At 37.0% G+C, this 14,089-nt stretch overlaps 2 protein-coding genes across 2 annotated transcripts; both read right to left on the bottom strand.

The window, feature by feature from the left end:
- Nucleotides 1-1,206: 1,206 nt before the first annotated feature.
- Nucleotides 1,207-2,346, bottom strand: LOC106656637 (40S ribosomal protein S14-like). The gene is made up of 4 exons (XM_014377705.2): nt 2,269-2,346; nt 1,759-1,914; nt 1,594-1,681; nt 1,207-1,483 (listed from the first exon to the last, which is right to left on the bottom strand). The coding sequence occupies exons 2-4, from the start codon at nt 1,905-1,907 to the stop codon at nt 1,265-1,267; spliced, it is 456 nt and encodes a 151-aa protein (XP_014233191.1). The 5' UTR covers nt 1,908-1,914; nt 2,269-2,346; the 3' UTR covers nt 1,207-1,264.
- A 4,493-nt stretch (nt 2,347-6,839) lies between these two features.
- Nucleotides 6,840-9,185, bottom strand: LOC106656622. The gene is made up of 4 exons (XM_014377686.2): nt 8,890-9,185; nt 8,121-8,449; nt 7,705-8,043; nt 6,840-7,535 (listed from the first exon to the last, which is right to left on the bottom strand). Exons 2-4 carry the CDS (start codon nt 8,429-8,431, stop codon nt 7,076-7,078), a joined length of 1,110 nt encoding a protein of 369 aa, XP_014233172.1. The 5' UTR covers nt 8,432-8,449; nt 8,890-9,185; the 3' UTR covers nt 6,840-7,075.
- Between the last annotated feature and the right edge of the window lie 4,904 nt (nt 9,186-14,089).

The following is a 14,089-nucleotide window of genomic DNA, read 5'->3' as shown; positions in this document are numbered from 1 at the left end:
GAGCCACAGGCACAGACCCAGAGGACGACGCTTGTACCTTTTTTTTCTCTCTCTCTCTCTCTCCCTTTCGATTCTTGTAGACTTTTTTAACGCGGTATTTTAATACCGTTCGAGGGAGCTTAAATAATTTTAGCGACAAGATGCAACTGCGGCAACACGTCTTTGTGGCTCAGTTTTGATCGTGTTTGTAACGAATATAAAAACCTGCACACATCGTTAGCAATGATTTTTTATCGTTAAATAAACAACTTTCTCAAAATTCCTTCTTTTTTTTACGCGACAGGAACGTGACTACTCGAAGCATATGCAGCTAAAGTGAATTTTCCAAGGTAAAAGCCAAGTGACAGAATAAACTGGTCGTACCCTGTATATTCAATGGTTGATGTGCACCAACACTTTTCTGCTTTACCAACAGTGAATACTTGCACTCTCTACTTGAAACTCTTGAAAGGCATCGACTTAACACGAGTTGACATCTATTGACTCCGCGCGTATTAGCGTAGATTGAAACATTTTCATGAAAAATTATCCAGTTCGAGTCTAATAAATTTTGGTATTTAAATTAGTCTGCATCACTTTTTACTGTGACTTAACTTTCTATCGTTTTCCAGACTTTTTTAGCTAATGATGTTTCTTATAATTTTGGAGTATCGAGATATCAAACATTCCAAATTAAACTAAATGTTAACTATTATACTTCAGAAAGTAAATTAAAAAGTAGTTTATTTATACGATAACAGCCCCTAATCATGATTTCTCTGTACTTAAAAACTTAATTAAATTTTGGGAATCTCTATACATACAAAAAATTTAAATGGCTTATAAAGATTCAATGTGCACTATACTTAAAAAAAAAGTTAGATTTCAAAAATTGAATTGACAAGGATATATCGATTTTGAAAGCTAAAGATCTTTTTGAAATTAGTTTTATTACTTCATTACTAATGCTTGAGATCAGTTTAATTTAAATGAAAAATCAAATTTATCCATTCATGTTTTTGTTGATAGATATTCAAATAAAAAAATAATTAAATATTCTATCAATAGATAAAATTCTTCAAATCAAAAGATAAAACTTAGGAGCATTACCTGTTACTTTTCTTCTTAACGTTGTGCACATAAGAATAATTTTCCTTTTTGACCAAAAGATTAGTTGAAGTTTTTCTTATTATAATTTTTGAAATTTAAAAGAAATAATAACAGATGTTTTCATTCAACACATTTTATTATCATAAAAAATGTTGAACTCGTGTACGAAAATAATCTACAAACGACGACCACGACGACCTCCCTTCCTGCGGGTTGAGTCTGATGGAATTGGGGTAACATCCTCGATCCTGCCAATCTTCATTCCTGAACGAGCAAGAGCTCTTAGAGCTGATTGAGCACCAGGACCTGGGGTCTTGGTTCGGTTTCCACCGGTTGCCCTCAGTTTGATGTGCAGAGAAGTGATGCCTAAAGGTTTGCATTTTTCAGCAACATCCTAAAAAAATTGAAATAGTTTATAAGTGATATTGTCATTACAAGAAAATTTCCTACACCGATAAATGAATCAAGTCTAAGTAACATTATTTAAAACAAATTTAAACTCACTTGAGCTGCCAACATAGCGGCATAGGGTGAAGCTTCATCACGATCAGCCTTCACTTTCATACCCCCAGTGACACGCACATATGTTTCCCTGTAAATGACAAAGACAAACCCTTTAGTTCACGTAATTCACATATATCTGTGAATAAACAATAGATTCGTACTCACTTTCCAGAGATGTCAGTGACATGAACGAATGTGTCGTTGAAGGAAGCAAAGATGTGTGCAATGCCAAATACATTCTCTCCTTCGCGTACCTGAGGTCCCAGTGAAACTTGGACCTCCTCTTTTACTTTCTTGTCCTTCCTTGGTGCCATTTTTTAGCTGAAAAATAAATTGACAGTTTTAATGTTTATACAATGCTATTTTTTTAATTTTCAAAATTTTTAGAAATAAATAATGAAATAAATATTATGTAACAACAAAAACTACACTCAAATTATCGATTAAATAATGACTGAAAATAATAAAGTTAAAAAAAAATAAAACTGCACAACACAAGTCACAAAATGTGTCCGGTCAAAAAGCACGTGTTATAAATGCACTCAACAATAGAATTATACTAAGATAGTATGGAAAATTTAACTATGAAATGACAGCTGGTCGTAAACAGCAAAGTAACATTGGTATACGATCTTGAAAAAGTTTAAATAACAATAAAAAATGGCATAAACTCACCTAATCAAATATCGTTTTCATCGGCAAATTCTTAAAAGAATTCGGCTATGTGGCAAACATAACCGCCTTGAATTGAAAGGTCTTCTGCGCATCTCTAAGAGCACTTTCGAGCTACTGAGCGGGTAATTCGAATGCAATAAAAATTGAACGAAATCATTGTTACGTTGATAAAAAACAATACAGATACGAACAAATGAATTTTTCGAATTTTTTTCTTGATGAAACATTAATATGGAGTAATTCATAAAGCTTCATTAGTCATTAAAATAGTGCAAGAATCAAAGAAAAGTTATTAAATACAGCTTATACAAACCTAAAATTTTTAAATTAATTTCATTTTCAATTTTTAATTAATGATCATAGGGAAAAGAATGAAAAAAATAAATACTTTGTCTTTTCATGGGAAATGACTTTTTTTTTATTAATTTGATAATGAATTTTTATACATAGTAAATTGTGTTCATTTGAAGCAATATTCTCAGTCTGAATTGTATCGTTTGGTAACTGAGCCAATTAAACATCGTAAGTACGCTGGGCAGGATTAATTTTTAGTCTTTTCGGAGCTTTTCTAACTCTGAAGGACCTTCGGAGAGCCGCCACCAAGCAGATACTGTATAAATCCTCGTTCATTACATCACGCTCGATGATCATCTCACAGACTTCGATCGGCAGACGATATCGCGTCACCTCCTGGAAAGGATATAATGTCGAGTTGCGGAAAAAGCCCCGCGACACTTGCTCGCAAAGACGCGCGATACAGGCTCGATTAATATCCTCGGAAAATGACCATTGACGAGCCAGCGAAAACTCAAAGTAATCCCTCGGTGCGAGTAGTTTTTCAGCCTCTTCGGGTTGTAACTGGATCAGATCGTAGAGCGACAGACTCGGCTTCACCATTATCGTTTTTGCCGTTCTCGTGAACTCCTCGTCGTCGCACCAAGCTCTTTCAGCATCGGACGGCTTCTCGAACCACTCGTACTTGGCGAACAGCTTCATGATGGTCGAGACGTCGCTTCGGTCCAACTCGTATCCCCTATTCACAAGATTTTCGCAGATGGCCATAAGGCTGGATGCTAGAGTCAATTTGATTTTGATCCCCATGCATCCATACGATTTAAGTCCCTTGTCGAATTGACTTTTGGTGGGAAAAACGAAGCCAGATAGATCAGCACCGTGATCCAAGAGTGCAGCAACCACATCGAGCTTGAGATGCGCCACCACCAGTTCCAGGGGCGTCCTGCCCGACTTGTTCTTTGCCTCGACCTCCACCAGGTTGTTTGTCTCGGCGCACATCTCAAAAAACGTCTTGACCAATGGGCTCTTACAATTTTTGTATGAGTGAAAAAATGCGTCCAAAAGCCCAAATATTCCTTCTCCGCTGTCCCAATCAGATTTTTCTTTCATTCCCAAAGACGTTAAATAAGACATCGTTCTACGCACTCGGACACTTTTGATGCACAAACACTCGTAATCACTTTCCGAAATGGATGCGGTACTCGTAGATGCCCGCTTCGCGAGGTCGAAATGTGAACTGACAACTTTCGAAGATTTCGGTCTATAAGCTAGGCAAAAAACACATGGCCAAATCTATTAGAGATACAAGTGGCGCAAACTATACGTATGCAGTAAGAGGGGAGAAAGTGAAAAGTCTATAATGTAGAAAGGTCTACTCGTGTATAGAGCATAAGTGGAAATTGATACATTGAAACATGCCTAGTCACAGGCGTTGGCTCTATTACACTGTACTTTCCTTTTTTACAGAGAATGCACGATTCTATGAAAATTCGGTGAATTACGATTCGTAACTGCGACCAGTAACCACTCCGATTATCTCTGTACTTTCGTTCGTTTAGAAGTGAATGATTCATTTTTAAAGTTGGTGCAGTCGATTTTGTACCACGTGTTCAGCGGCATCCGTCGCAGTCACAAAACGAATCCAATAAAATTGCCACCAATCCGTAAGGTATACGCCCCTATTTTCGATCAGTTAGGCCCTAATTTCAATCAAATTTAAATCAATTTTTTTATATAGGATTGAAACTCGATATCTGATTCTGAATAATGTATTTCTGTTGAAGATGTTCGATTCACTCAGCCAATTATTAAAAAAAAATTTTCTTACTTACTATTAAGTTGTTAATATTAATCATTGACCGAATATAGGGGCATATACCTTATACAATTTATAAAAGTACGCTTTAAAAAAGAAAAATAATAGTAAATAAAAGAACTCATTCTCTTGTACACTCCATACACATTCGCTCGCGATACAGTTGTCGTGCTTAATTTCCCGTTTTTTCTCGCGCTTCTATACCGATCGCCCGAACGACCGGTATAAATTTGCTTATTAATTTTATCTAAACGACGCGGAACCGACGACGAGCAAAGTCGTATGCTCCTCAGCAGGGTCCCTGTGTAAAGGCTCGTGTTTATTATGGCTACGCGATATAATACGGCTGTACCGCATGAAGGAATAGATATAATAATGTGAGCGGAAAAAATGAAAAGTCAGCGTAATCGCGGACGTCGGTATGCGCGCGCGACTACTTATATATATATCTACTTGCAATATACCTGTAGATGCAGATTGTGCTCTCGCTCCGGTTCTCTGCGCATGTGAATCCGCGGAGAATCGTGGAGCTCTCGAGTGCGTTACAAAAAAGTAAAGGATCTTGTTGCATTAATTAAGCGTTTAAACGTAATTTAACTGGTCGTAACTATTAGCTTCTCCCTTGGAGTCTTGAATAGTTATCTTGAACGTTTCGAAATATAGTCCCTTTGCGCTTGTTATACCGCGACAACCGAAGCGAGGAGAAATATAATTACGATTTTCGAGTCTTTATCGATGTATCTTTTTGCTGTTTCAGCCTCGATTATTTTATTATTTCGTGATCTCTGTGTTGGCTACTCGTCGTATCAAACACTTTCAAGTTCACTCCTCCTATGATAATTCTGTAACTAATTGGAGGTGTATAACAATCGAGATCTTCCAAGCTGCTCCATGAACGATTGGCATGTTTACACTTTGCTTTTTTCAATAGCAAGTTTATGATGTGGAATGCACCACCTAAATTAATATGTAAGCACAACTAGGAAGTTATTCCTTCGCGAATCTATAATTTGCCGCGTCACATACTCATTCATACTTCACCAGGAGTGTCTAATTCAAGCCCGAGCAATTGTAGCCTATGTGCATGTGCTCGTGCTATCCCATAACGGTGTCTCATCGACATCAGTTACGATGCACCACGATATAAATTTGCAATTAGTCGTAGAAAAAAGAGGAGACTCCAGTAAAGGAAAAGTGTCGTACTGCATGACGTGTTATTATCCGCGTGTAGGAATGATCACGACCCGCCTTGGTATATACGATGAGCGGCAGAACTTCCGACGATCGTCTCCATCAATGTGGGTCTATATTACGACGACGACGACGACGATAATAATAGCGTAATATACCTGCTCGGCCTGACTCATTCATTAAGATAACGCGACTCGTATAAGCTTTGCGCCCGAAGCGCGAGTCGCAAACGACGACGTAATACAATATTATCATTGCGCGGACTCGACGTTTTAATAATATTATATGTGTATGGTAAAATCGTTGTTGGTGTATCTCCTGCGCAGCACATATAAGTGATACTCGTTTTACGGCGCCAACGCACACTCCCATATACACGAGATGACGCAGAATCTTGCTGTACAATGTGTAAATTATCGATAAGGGCGCTGATTCTTTGTAAAGACGGAGATCGGGTGGATCGTCCGACTCCGATTTTTGCAGATGTCAACTCGCCTGAGAAGATGAATAAACACGATGGTTATAATTGACCGATAAATGAGTCCAGGTTTAATTTCAATGACAGAATTGAAGAAAAATTTTTAAAAGTACTGCCGAATAACATGACTTACTGTAAATGAAATCAAATACTATTTACATAAAGGATTTTGTGCGTCTTTATAATTTGTTTTTTGCTAAATATCGCGAAGGACAAACAAATTGCTGCGTATCAACCATTCGTAAACTTTCTCAGCAAAAGTGGCTTGGAAAAAAGGCCACACCACGTACATTATTATTTGATTTTTGAAAACTTGGAAAATTAAATTCGAAACATTATTATAATAGCTTTGTGACGAGTACTTGAAAAAGCGATACCTCAATTAAAAAAATTCTAATTAGTGTAAATAAAGTAAAAAACACTTATTGGTCTAAATTAAATAATCAAGTGGTTTCTTCGTTGATTTTTTCAGTAAAAAATTATCGTTACTCTTGACAGAAATAATCAGTAAGCGTCGGAAAATTAATCAAAATGTTTTTATAGGGCGTATTTGATCAATTGAGAGTCGCGTATCATTATCTGATGTTTATAAAAATAGTAGCCAATCAAATGCTTGACCCATTCACAGTTGCAATTAATCACAACAGTAAACTAGAGTGTAACGATAGTTGATATAAGGTTGGACTAAATCAAATTAACTCTATTTTCATTCAAATTTTATAAAAGTTTGTATTTGAACATCTATATAAGTTTTTATATATATTTACATTTGTAGAAAAATTGGTTTCGGGACGAAAAATTAAAATTTTATGCAATTTGAATCAACAATGTCGTGTACACTTAAATTTTTCCATTTTCTTTTCACCTTGATCCATTTTGGAGCCGAAAATAATCATTGGATCCTTCTATTTCATGCCACGGTAATTTAATGAGTACAACTAATCTTTTGGTATTACGGCTTTCTTCGTTGAGACCAATAAATTTCAAACTTATTTGTTTATCTTGTAAACAACACTGTTTCGCTCCCCTTATCGAGGGCATCCACCATATTTCAGCGTACAGGCCCCACACACCTCAATCGGCCCCTGTTCGGAACACGATGGCAATCGTCGCTTCTTGTTTTGATCCTCCACTCCAGCGTTCCGACATTCTTCCAAAACAATCCCAACAGCCTCACTAAAAGCTATAGCTTTTTTGTGCAGCTCTGCAATTAGATCCTCGTCTATGTCTCGTCGGAGTCGGTCTAATACCCGGTGGTAGGTTTTGTTCATGCTATCATAGAGCCCCATTGTTACTTTGTCAATAATAGACGCACTTATCTCGGGAGACGATTCCGAAGACGTTAAGTTTCCACTTGACGATGTCGACCGCTTCCTCTTCGATCGAGTCGCAGACTTATCTTTAGAGTCGTGACGTGACCTTGACTTGTGCTTGGTAGATTTGCTGTTGGAGGAAGACGCAGACATAACCTTTTGCCGGTGAGACGATCTGAAACATTGTTAAAAATAAATTCAAATAGGTGCATCATTAAGGGACCTTTATACACACTCAGTCGGTAACACCAGGATATCAAGCGATGTAGGTTAATTTTTCAGATTTAACATAAATTGCTTGATATCATGGTGTTAGCTACTAAAACTTGCTCACGGGTTCTTACACATATGTGATCAGCTGTTGTCGGATGACACCAATTGTTGGACATATCTTTTCCTTAACTAATGCAGGGGTCGTTTCCGCTTCTTTTACAGTCAAATCAGACTCATTAATGACGATGTACGAGTCAAGGACTTCATACAGGTTCCAAATGCAGTCCGCAATATTTTGTGACAGCTGTGTTTTGGAAGTGAAACACCTTAGTGAGTCTGATGCTTCTTTGCTTTTCAAGCTGAGTTCATTCTCGCAAATATAAATGCAAGGTATCTGATTGAACTTGGAATGCGGGTTTTTTTGTTTGGCCGTCATCAACCAATCCAAAGTTGATGCTTTCGCCGATTCACTGAAAAAATTTTATGAATAATAACATGAACTAAAAAAAGATATATTGGGTATTTCACAAAAATGAAAAATACTTACGGGGTCCCGTCATTTTTTGTTTTCTTTAGATACGCAACAGTGCACAACGGGCCATTTATAAGGCATGGTGCCAGATCTTTAAAGGATTGAAGGCCACCAACGGACTCAAAATATCCTCTGAGCAGTTGGCGCCTGAGTTCTTTATCTATATATTTCTTGCCAGCTGCATCCGCACAGAGCCCGTGCTCTAGTATCACATCTAAGTGTTTATCATTTGTCTCCTTCAGCCACGAATGTGCTTTAACTAGGTAATGCATTTGCAGCATGTATTTGATGTTCGTGTCAACCCATGACGTACTGAGGAAGGTCATGTTGATCTTTAAACGAAACTGCAACAAAATAATGAATCATATTGATTAGTTATGGTTAAAACTACGGGACTCATCTCCCGTGAGCATTTAAACTACAGGCCGGTGCCCGTGAGCATTTCAACTACAGAATCATAGTCCCGTTGTTGAAATGCTCACGGGGTAAATAAAATAATAGAAGCTTAATTGTTATAAAAAAATACATAACACGCAAGCGAGTAAACACACACGTAGTTGATCGCAATTAAAAGCTATGGATGCGCGAAAGAAAATATTACAACAGGACTTGTATTACGAGACTTGGCTTCCGTGCGAGCATTCCTATTAGAGAACTCAGCTCCCGTGAGCACTTCGACTGCAGCAACGTGTTTCTGTAGATAAAATAATCGCGGGAATCAGACTTACGAAGTTCCCGCGAAACTTATCATTAATTTAATACATCAAAATATGTTTATACTTACAACTACTTGCGAGAGCCTAATCCAGTTGCACTGCTGTACAAGAACCAACACGCACAGCTTACAGGACACACAAACACGGACACAGACAACGGGATAGCAGCACAAGGATAACAGTATAACTGCACACAGAACACAGGATAGCAACAAAAATTTTACAGAATAACAACAAAATTAACTGATAACGTGACAAGGGAACACGTTGGATGATAACAGTACTGCCTACGATACGAAGGAGCTCACACACAATGACAGATTCAAAGAGAGGTTATATTACAGGAGAGCTGATCATAGCGCGGGAAGCGGCACAATGAGTGAAGAAAAAGCCGCGTGGCTTCTGTGTAGCGGTGGCGCAGGAAACACGTGGTTGTCGTTCACTGAGAGAGTTACGTAATCAGGTTTATCAAAAATCGAGTAGCCAACTAAATCCTTTGCCCAATCAGAGTTCCAATCAAGACGTGATAAAAATTTTTGGATGATGGTCGCATGAACAGATGCAGGAACCAAATAGTCAAAAAATGAATAGAAATCGTATATTAATTAGTAGTACGCAAAATCTGAAAACATAACACATCGATACAGTACAAAGGTACAATAATAATTTAACGCCCGAAGTTTAGGTGATACATAATTATTTCAGTGTAATTTGTATTGACGTATTAGAATAGCATGTGAACTAATATCTATACATATTTACAATTGTCAATCATCATGACTTCTCGCACTTGTCTCATGCGTAATCTTTACGACCTTCATGGACGGCCTTTTGATGGACGAGCAAATTTTGTTTTTGTCCAAATTTCTGCTCACATTTGTCGCATGCAAAATCTTTACAACCATCGTGGACTGTTCTTTGATGCTTTAACAAATCTGATTTTTGTCCAAATTTCTTTTCACATTTGTCGCATGCGAAATCTTTCCGACCTTCATGGACTGTCCTTTGGTGAACGAGCAAATTACGTTTACGTCCAAATTTCTTCTCGCACTTGTTGCATCCGTAATCTTTTCGACCGTCGTGTACCGTCTTTTGGTGGTAGAGCAAATTAGATTTTTGTGAAAATTTAGTCTCGCACTTGTCGCATGCATAATCTTTGTGACCTTCGTGAACTGTTTCTTGGTGACTGATTAAATTCGATTTATGCTCAAATTTCTTCTCGCACTTATCGCATCCGTAATCTTGCCGACCTTCATGGACTAATCTTTGGTGTCTTCTAAAATTGCTTAGATACCCAAATTTCTTTTCACACTTGTCGCATGAATGAGCTTTTTGACCTTCGTGTACAGTCTTTTGGTGGACGAGCAAATGATGTTTGAGTGTAAAAGTGTTCTCGCACGTGTCACATGCGAAATATTTGCGACATTCGTGAACTGTCTTTTGGTGCCGAAACATATCTATTTTTTGTCCAAATTTTTTCTCGCAATTGTCGCATGAGTAATTTTCGCGACTTTCGTGTACTGTCTTCTGATGGTAGAACAAACCTGGTTTTTGTCTATATACCTTTTCACACTTATTACATGCGAAATCTTTTCGACCTTCGTGAACTATCTTTCGGTGGAGAAGCAAAGTATGTTTATATCCAAATGTCTTCTCGCACTTGTCGCAAGGGTAATCTTTACGACCGTCGTGTACTGCCTTTTGATGCTGAACCAAAATCCATTTTCGACCAAATTTCTTCTCGCACTTGTCGCACGGGTAATCTTTGCGACCTTCGTGGACTGTCCTTTGGTGTAAGCACAAACTCCGTTTTTGTGTAAATTTCTTTTCGCATTTGTCACATCCGTAATCTTTGCGACGTTCATGGATTGTTTTTTGATGTAGAAGCAAAGCATATTTATATCCAAATTTCTCATCACACATATTGCATGAAAAATCTTTGCGGCCTTCATGTAATAATTTTTGGTGCAAAAGCAAATTTGATTTTTGCCCAAATTTCCTTTCGCTATTATCGCATTTAAAATCTTTCCGAGCCTCGTGTACTGTCTTTATGTGCAAGAGCAAACTGGGTTTAGTATCAAATCTCTTTGCGCACATTTGACATAAGTAATTTTTGAAAACGTCGTGAAATATTTTGTTGTGCTTGATTAAAGTTGATTTATTCTCAAATTTCCTGTTGCACTTGTTACATGTGAAATTTTCCCGATCCTTGTGTATCAATTTTTGGTGTGTAAACAAACTCGATTGTTTCACAAATTTCTTTTCGCATTGATTGCACGCGAAATCTTTGCGGCCTTTGTGTTCTGATATTTGGTGTCTACTCAATTGACTTCGGAACTCGAATTTATTTTCGCACTTCTCACATGCGTAATTTTTCTCTTTATTGTGAATTTTGTCTCGATGTGTTATGTTGCTTGATTCTAGTGTAAATTCCTCCTGGCAAAGACCACCATTGTACTTTTTTTCGTCTGAATCAACGATGTTATATTCACTTGAATTATTTTCCGAGATAACCTCCTCGGATTTCCTCTCACTTTTATCCATTTGTGATACCTAAATGAATGAGTAAAACTTGTCTTGTGGTATTATGGCTTGTTCATCAAGAACGATAACATTCCAACTAATTTGATTTGACTATAAACATGATCAGTGTTTGCGAGACTATTTCAAAATCGTTTATGATCATATTGTTTAAAAATAGTACGGATGTATCTGTTTATCTATTGTCTTTACTATATTTCTGTGGTGGAAAGGCATAACGACTTAAGTCCATTTTTTTGGAAATCGATATTATGATGAAAAACACCTATATTTAGTGTTTACTTTAAGGTACAAATGTCAGAATAGACGAATATAGCGTCCATCATTAGTTGCAGCATCGTGCATAACGACTTAAGTCCATTTCGCGAAGACCGGGGAAAGGCAAAACGACTTAAGTACACCTTTGCGAGCTTCAAAATGCTATAGAGAGTCTACTTTGATTTAAAAATGAAAGAAAATGATACTCGTACATACAAATAACTCTCACACTCTTCGAATGTTGTGAATTTCACTATACGATTGGTACATTTAATACACAAGGGGCCATTTTCGCGATTTTCAGTTTGGCCTTTTTTCGTTGCAAGATTTGAGATCTGACGGCAGTATAACGTTAAATGAGCTATCTTATCAATGTAAAATCATTAAATGAGGTTGTGCGAACAAACTGAACGAAATAATCGATATTGAAAAAAGTGTGACCGACAAAAGTGGACTTAAGTGCAAACCGTGGAAAGGCAAAACGACTTAAGTCCATATTTTTTGCTCCCTATCATCGCTATGATGCGCCTTTCAATTTCATAAGTACATAGTTGAAAAGCTACCTCATAGCAGCTTAAAATATCATAGGTTCAGATCTCGACTCGTCCGCGTTTAGTTAGGCTGGCACAATCAACTTAAAACGCGTTTTTCTCGAAAACACGAAAAATGGACTTAAGTCGTTATGCCTTTCCACCACAGATTTAAACCAGTTTAAAATTCAAACTTGGTGACGATTTTTTCGAGGAATTATTTTTACCTAAATTATGAAAAATTTTAATATTTATTTCGAAATTTGCCGTCCCAATCTGCTGCTACCCCCAGACGCCTTAGCTTGGTTTTTTTTTTTTTTTTTTTTTTTTTTTTNCTACTAGGCTAATTGGCCAACCTCACCGTTCTACCTAACGGTGGGTCTTGCGTGTATATGTAAGTGTGTGTGTTAGTGTATTAGCGTGTACCTATAGTCGATATGGTTGCGCCTCCCATACCACTGAGGTTACGCTTTGATAATGGTGTGACCCCCAACACCAGAGACCGCAGTTGAAGTGCACCGGCTCTTTTCCAAGGAAAATTTCCACGGATTACACCCAACGGTGCAAACCCCGCAGAAAAAATCCTCGGGAAAAAACCAGCCCACCGCCAGGATTTGAACCCCCGACTTCTCGGTTGACCTTAGCTTGGTTGGCATACTCCATAATCTGACGCCATCTGCAAGCTAGTCGGTGGAAACAGTCACTCCTCAAAATTAAAATTAAAAATTTACGGGCATCGGTGTTTTGTTTGTAAAAAAAAATAGTTTTATCACTGGAACAAATGTAATACAAGAAAACGATTGACGCAAACCTATACGCGAGACAATACCGCAGAAAAAATGATTTCTGTAAATGAAATCACATACTATTTACACAAAGGATTTTGTGCGGTTTATAATTCATTTTCTGTTAAATGTCGTGAAGGACGAACCAATTGCTACGTGACAACCACTCGTAGACTTGTCTTGCACAAGCATTATTATTTGCCACACAGGTCAGGCAGTCGATTTTTGAAAACTCGGAAAATTAATTTCGAAGCATTATTAAAATAAGATTGTGAAAAGTACTTAACGAAAAGTGATACATGAATTTAGAGACTTATAATCATTTTAAATAAAGTAAACAACACTGATTGGTGTAAATTGAATAATCAAGTGGTTTCCACGTTGGGGTTTTCAGTAAAAAAATTATTGTTGCTACCGATTGCGTCTCTTTTGGCAGATATAATCTGTATTTTTCCGTAATTAATCAAAATATTTCTATATAGGGCATATTTGATCAATTGAGAATCGCGTATCAATACCTGAATTTTATAAAAAATACAGTAGCCAATCAAACGCTCGACCAATTCACAGTCGCAAACAAGACATGAAAAAAATTGTTGGCAGATCGTTGAATGAGCCTAAAGAAGCACGGAGAGTAGTAATTAGCAGTCGTCTGGTTACAAAATGAAGAATTAACTACAACAGTGAATTAAGGTGTAATGATAGTTGATATAAAGTTTTACTAAATCAAATTAACACCATTTTCATTGACATTTTTAAAAGGTTGTATTTTGCGATCTATATAAGTTTTAATATATATGTTTCATTCATAAGATACATGGATATTCTATTCTCTAAGGAACAATTCCAAACATATGACTGAAATGAGTTCGAGAAATTTGGATAAGCAACAAATTAATTATGAAGACTGGATTGATCATATCTGACGAGAAATTAGATGCAATTGCGCATATTTTCGATTATAATAAAAAGCGTATTTATCACATACATAATATTAAGAAAATTCGAGAATGGTCCGAAAGGTAGTTTCTGAAAATTTTATAGACTGTGTTTCGGTTAAAACTTTAATTCAATGGAGGTACACAAAATCTTAATGATCTTTGCGGACTATCATTTAGTGCTTCAAAAATGCTGACTTAGGTCTAAATTTATTT

Source organism: Trichogramma pretiosum, unplaced genomic scaffold, assembly GCF_000599845.2.
Source record: "Trichogramma pretiosum strain Unisexual culture from Peru unplaced genomic scaffold, Tpre_2.0 scaffold41, whole genome shotgun sequence".
Classification (NCBI taxonomy): domain Eukaryota; kingdom Metazoa; phylum Arthropoda; class Insecta; order Hymenoptera; family Trichogrammatidae; genus Trichogramma; species Trichogramma pretiosum.
The sequence above is the reverse complement of the archived record's forward strand: the minus strand, read 5'-3'. Positions and strand labels throughout refer to the sequence as shown.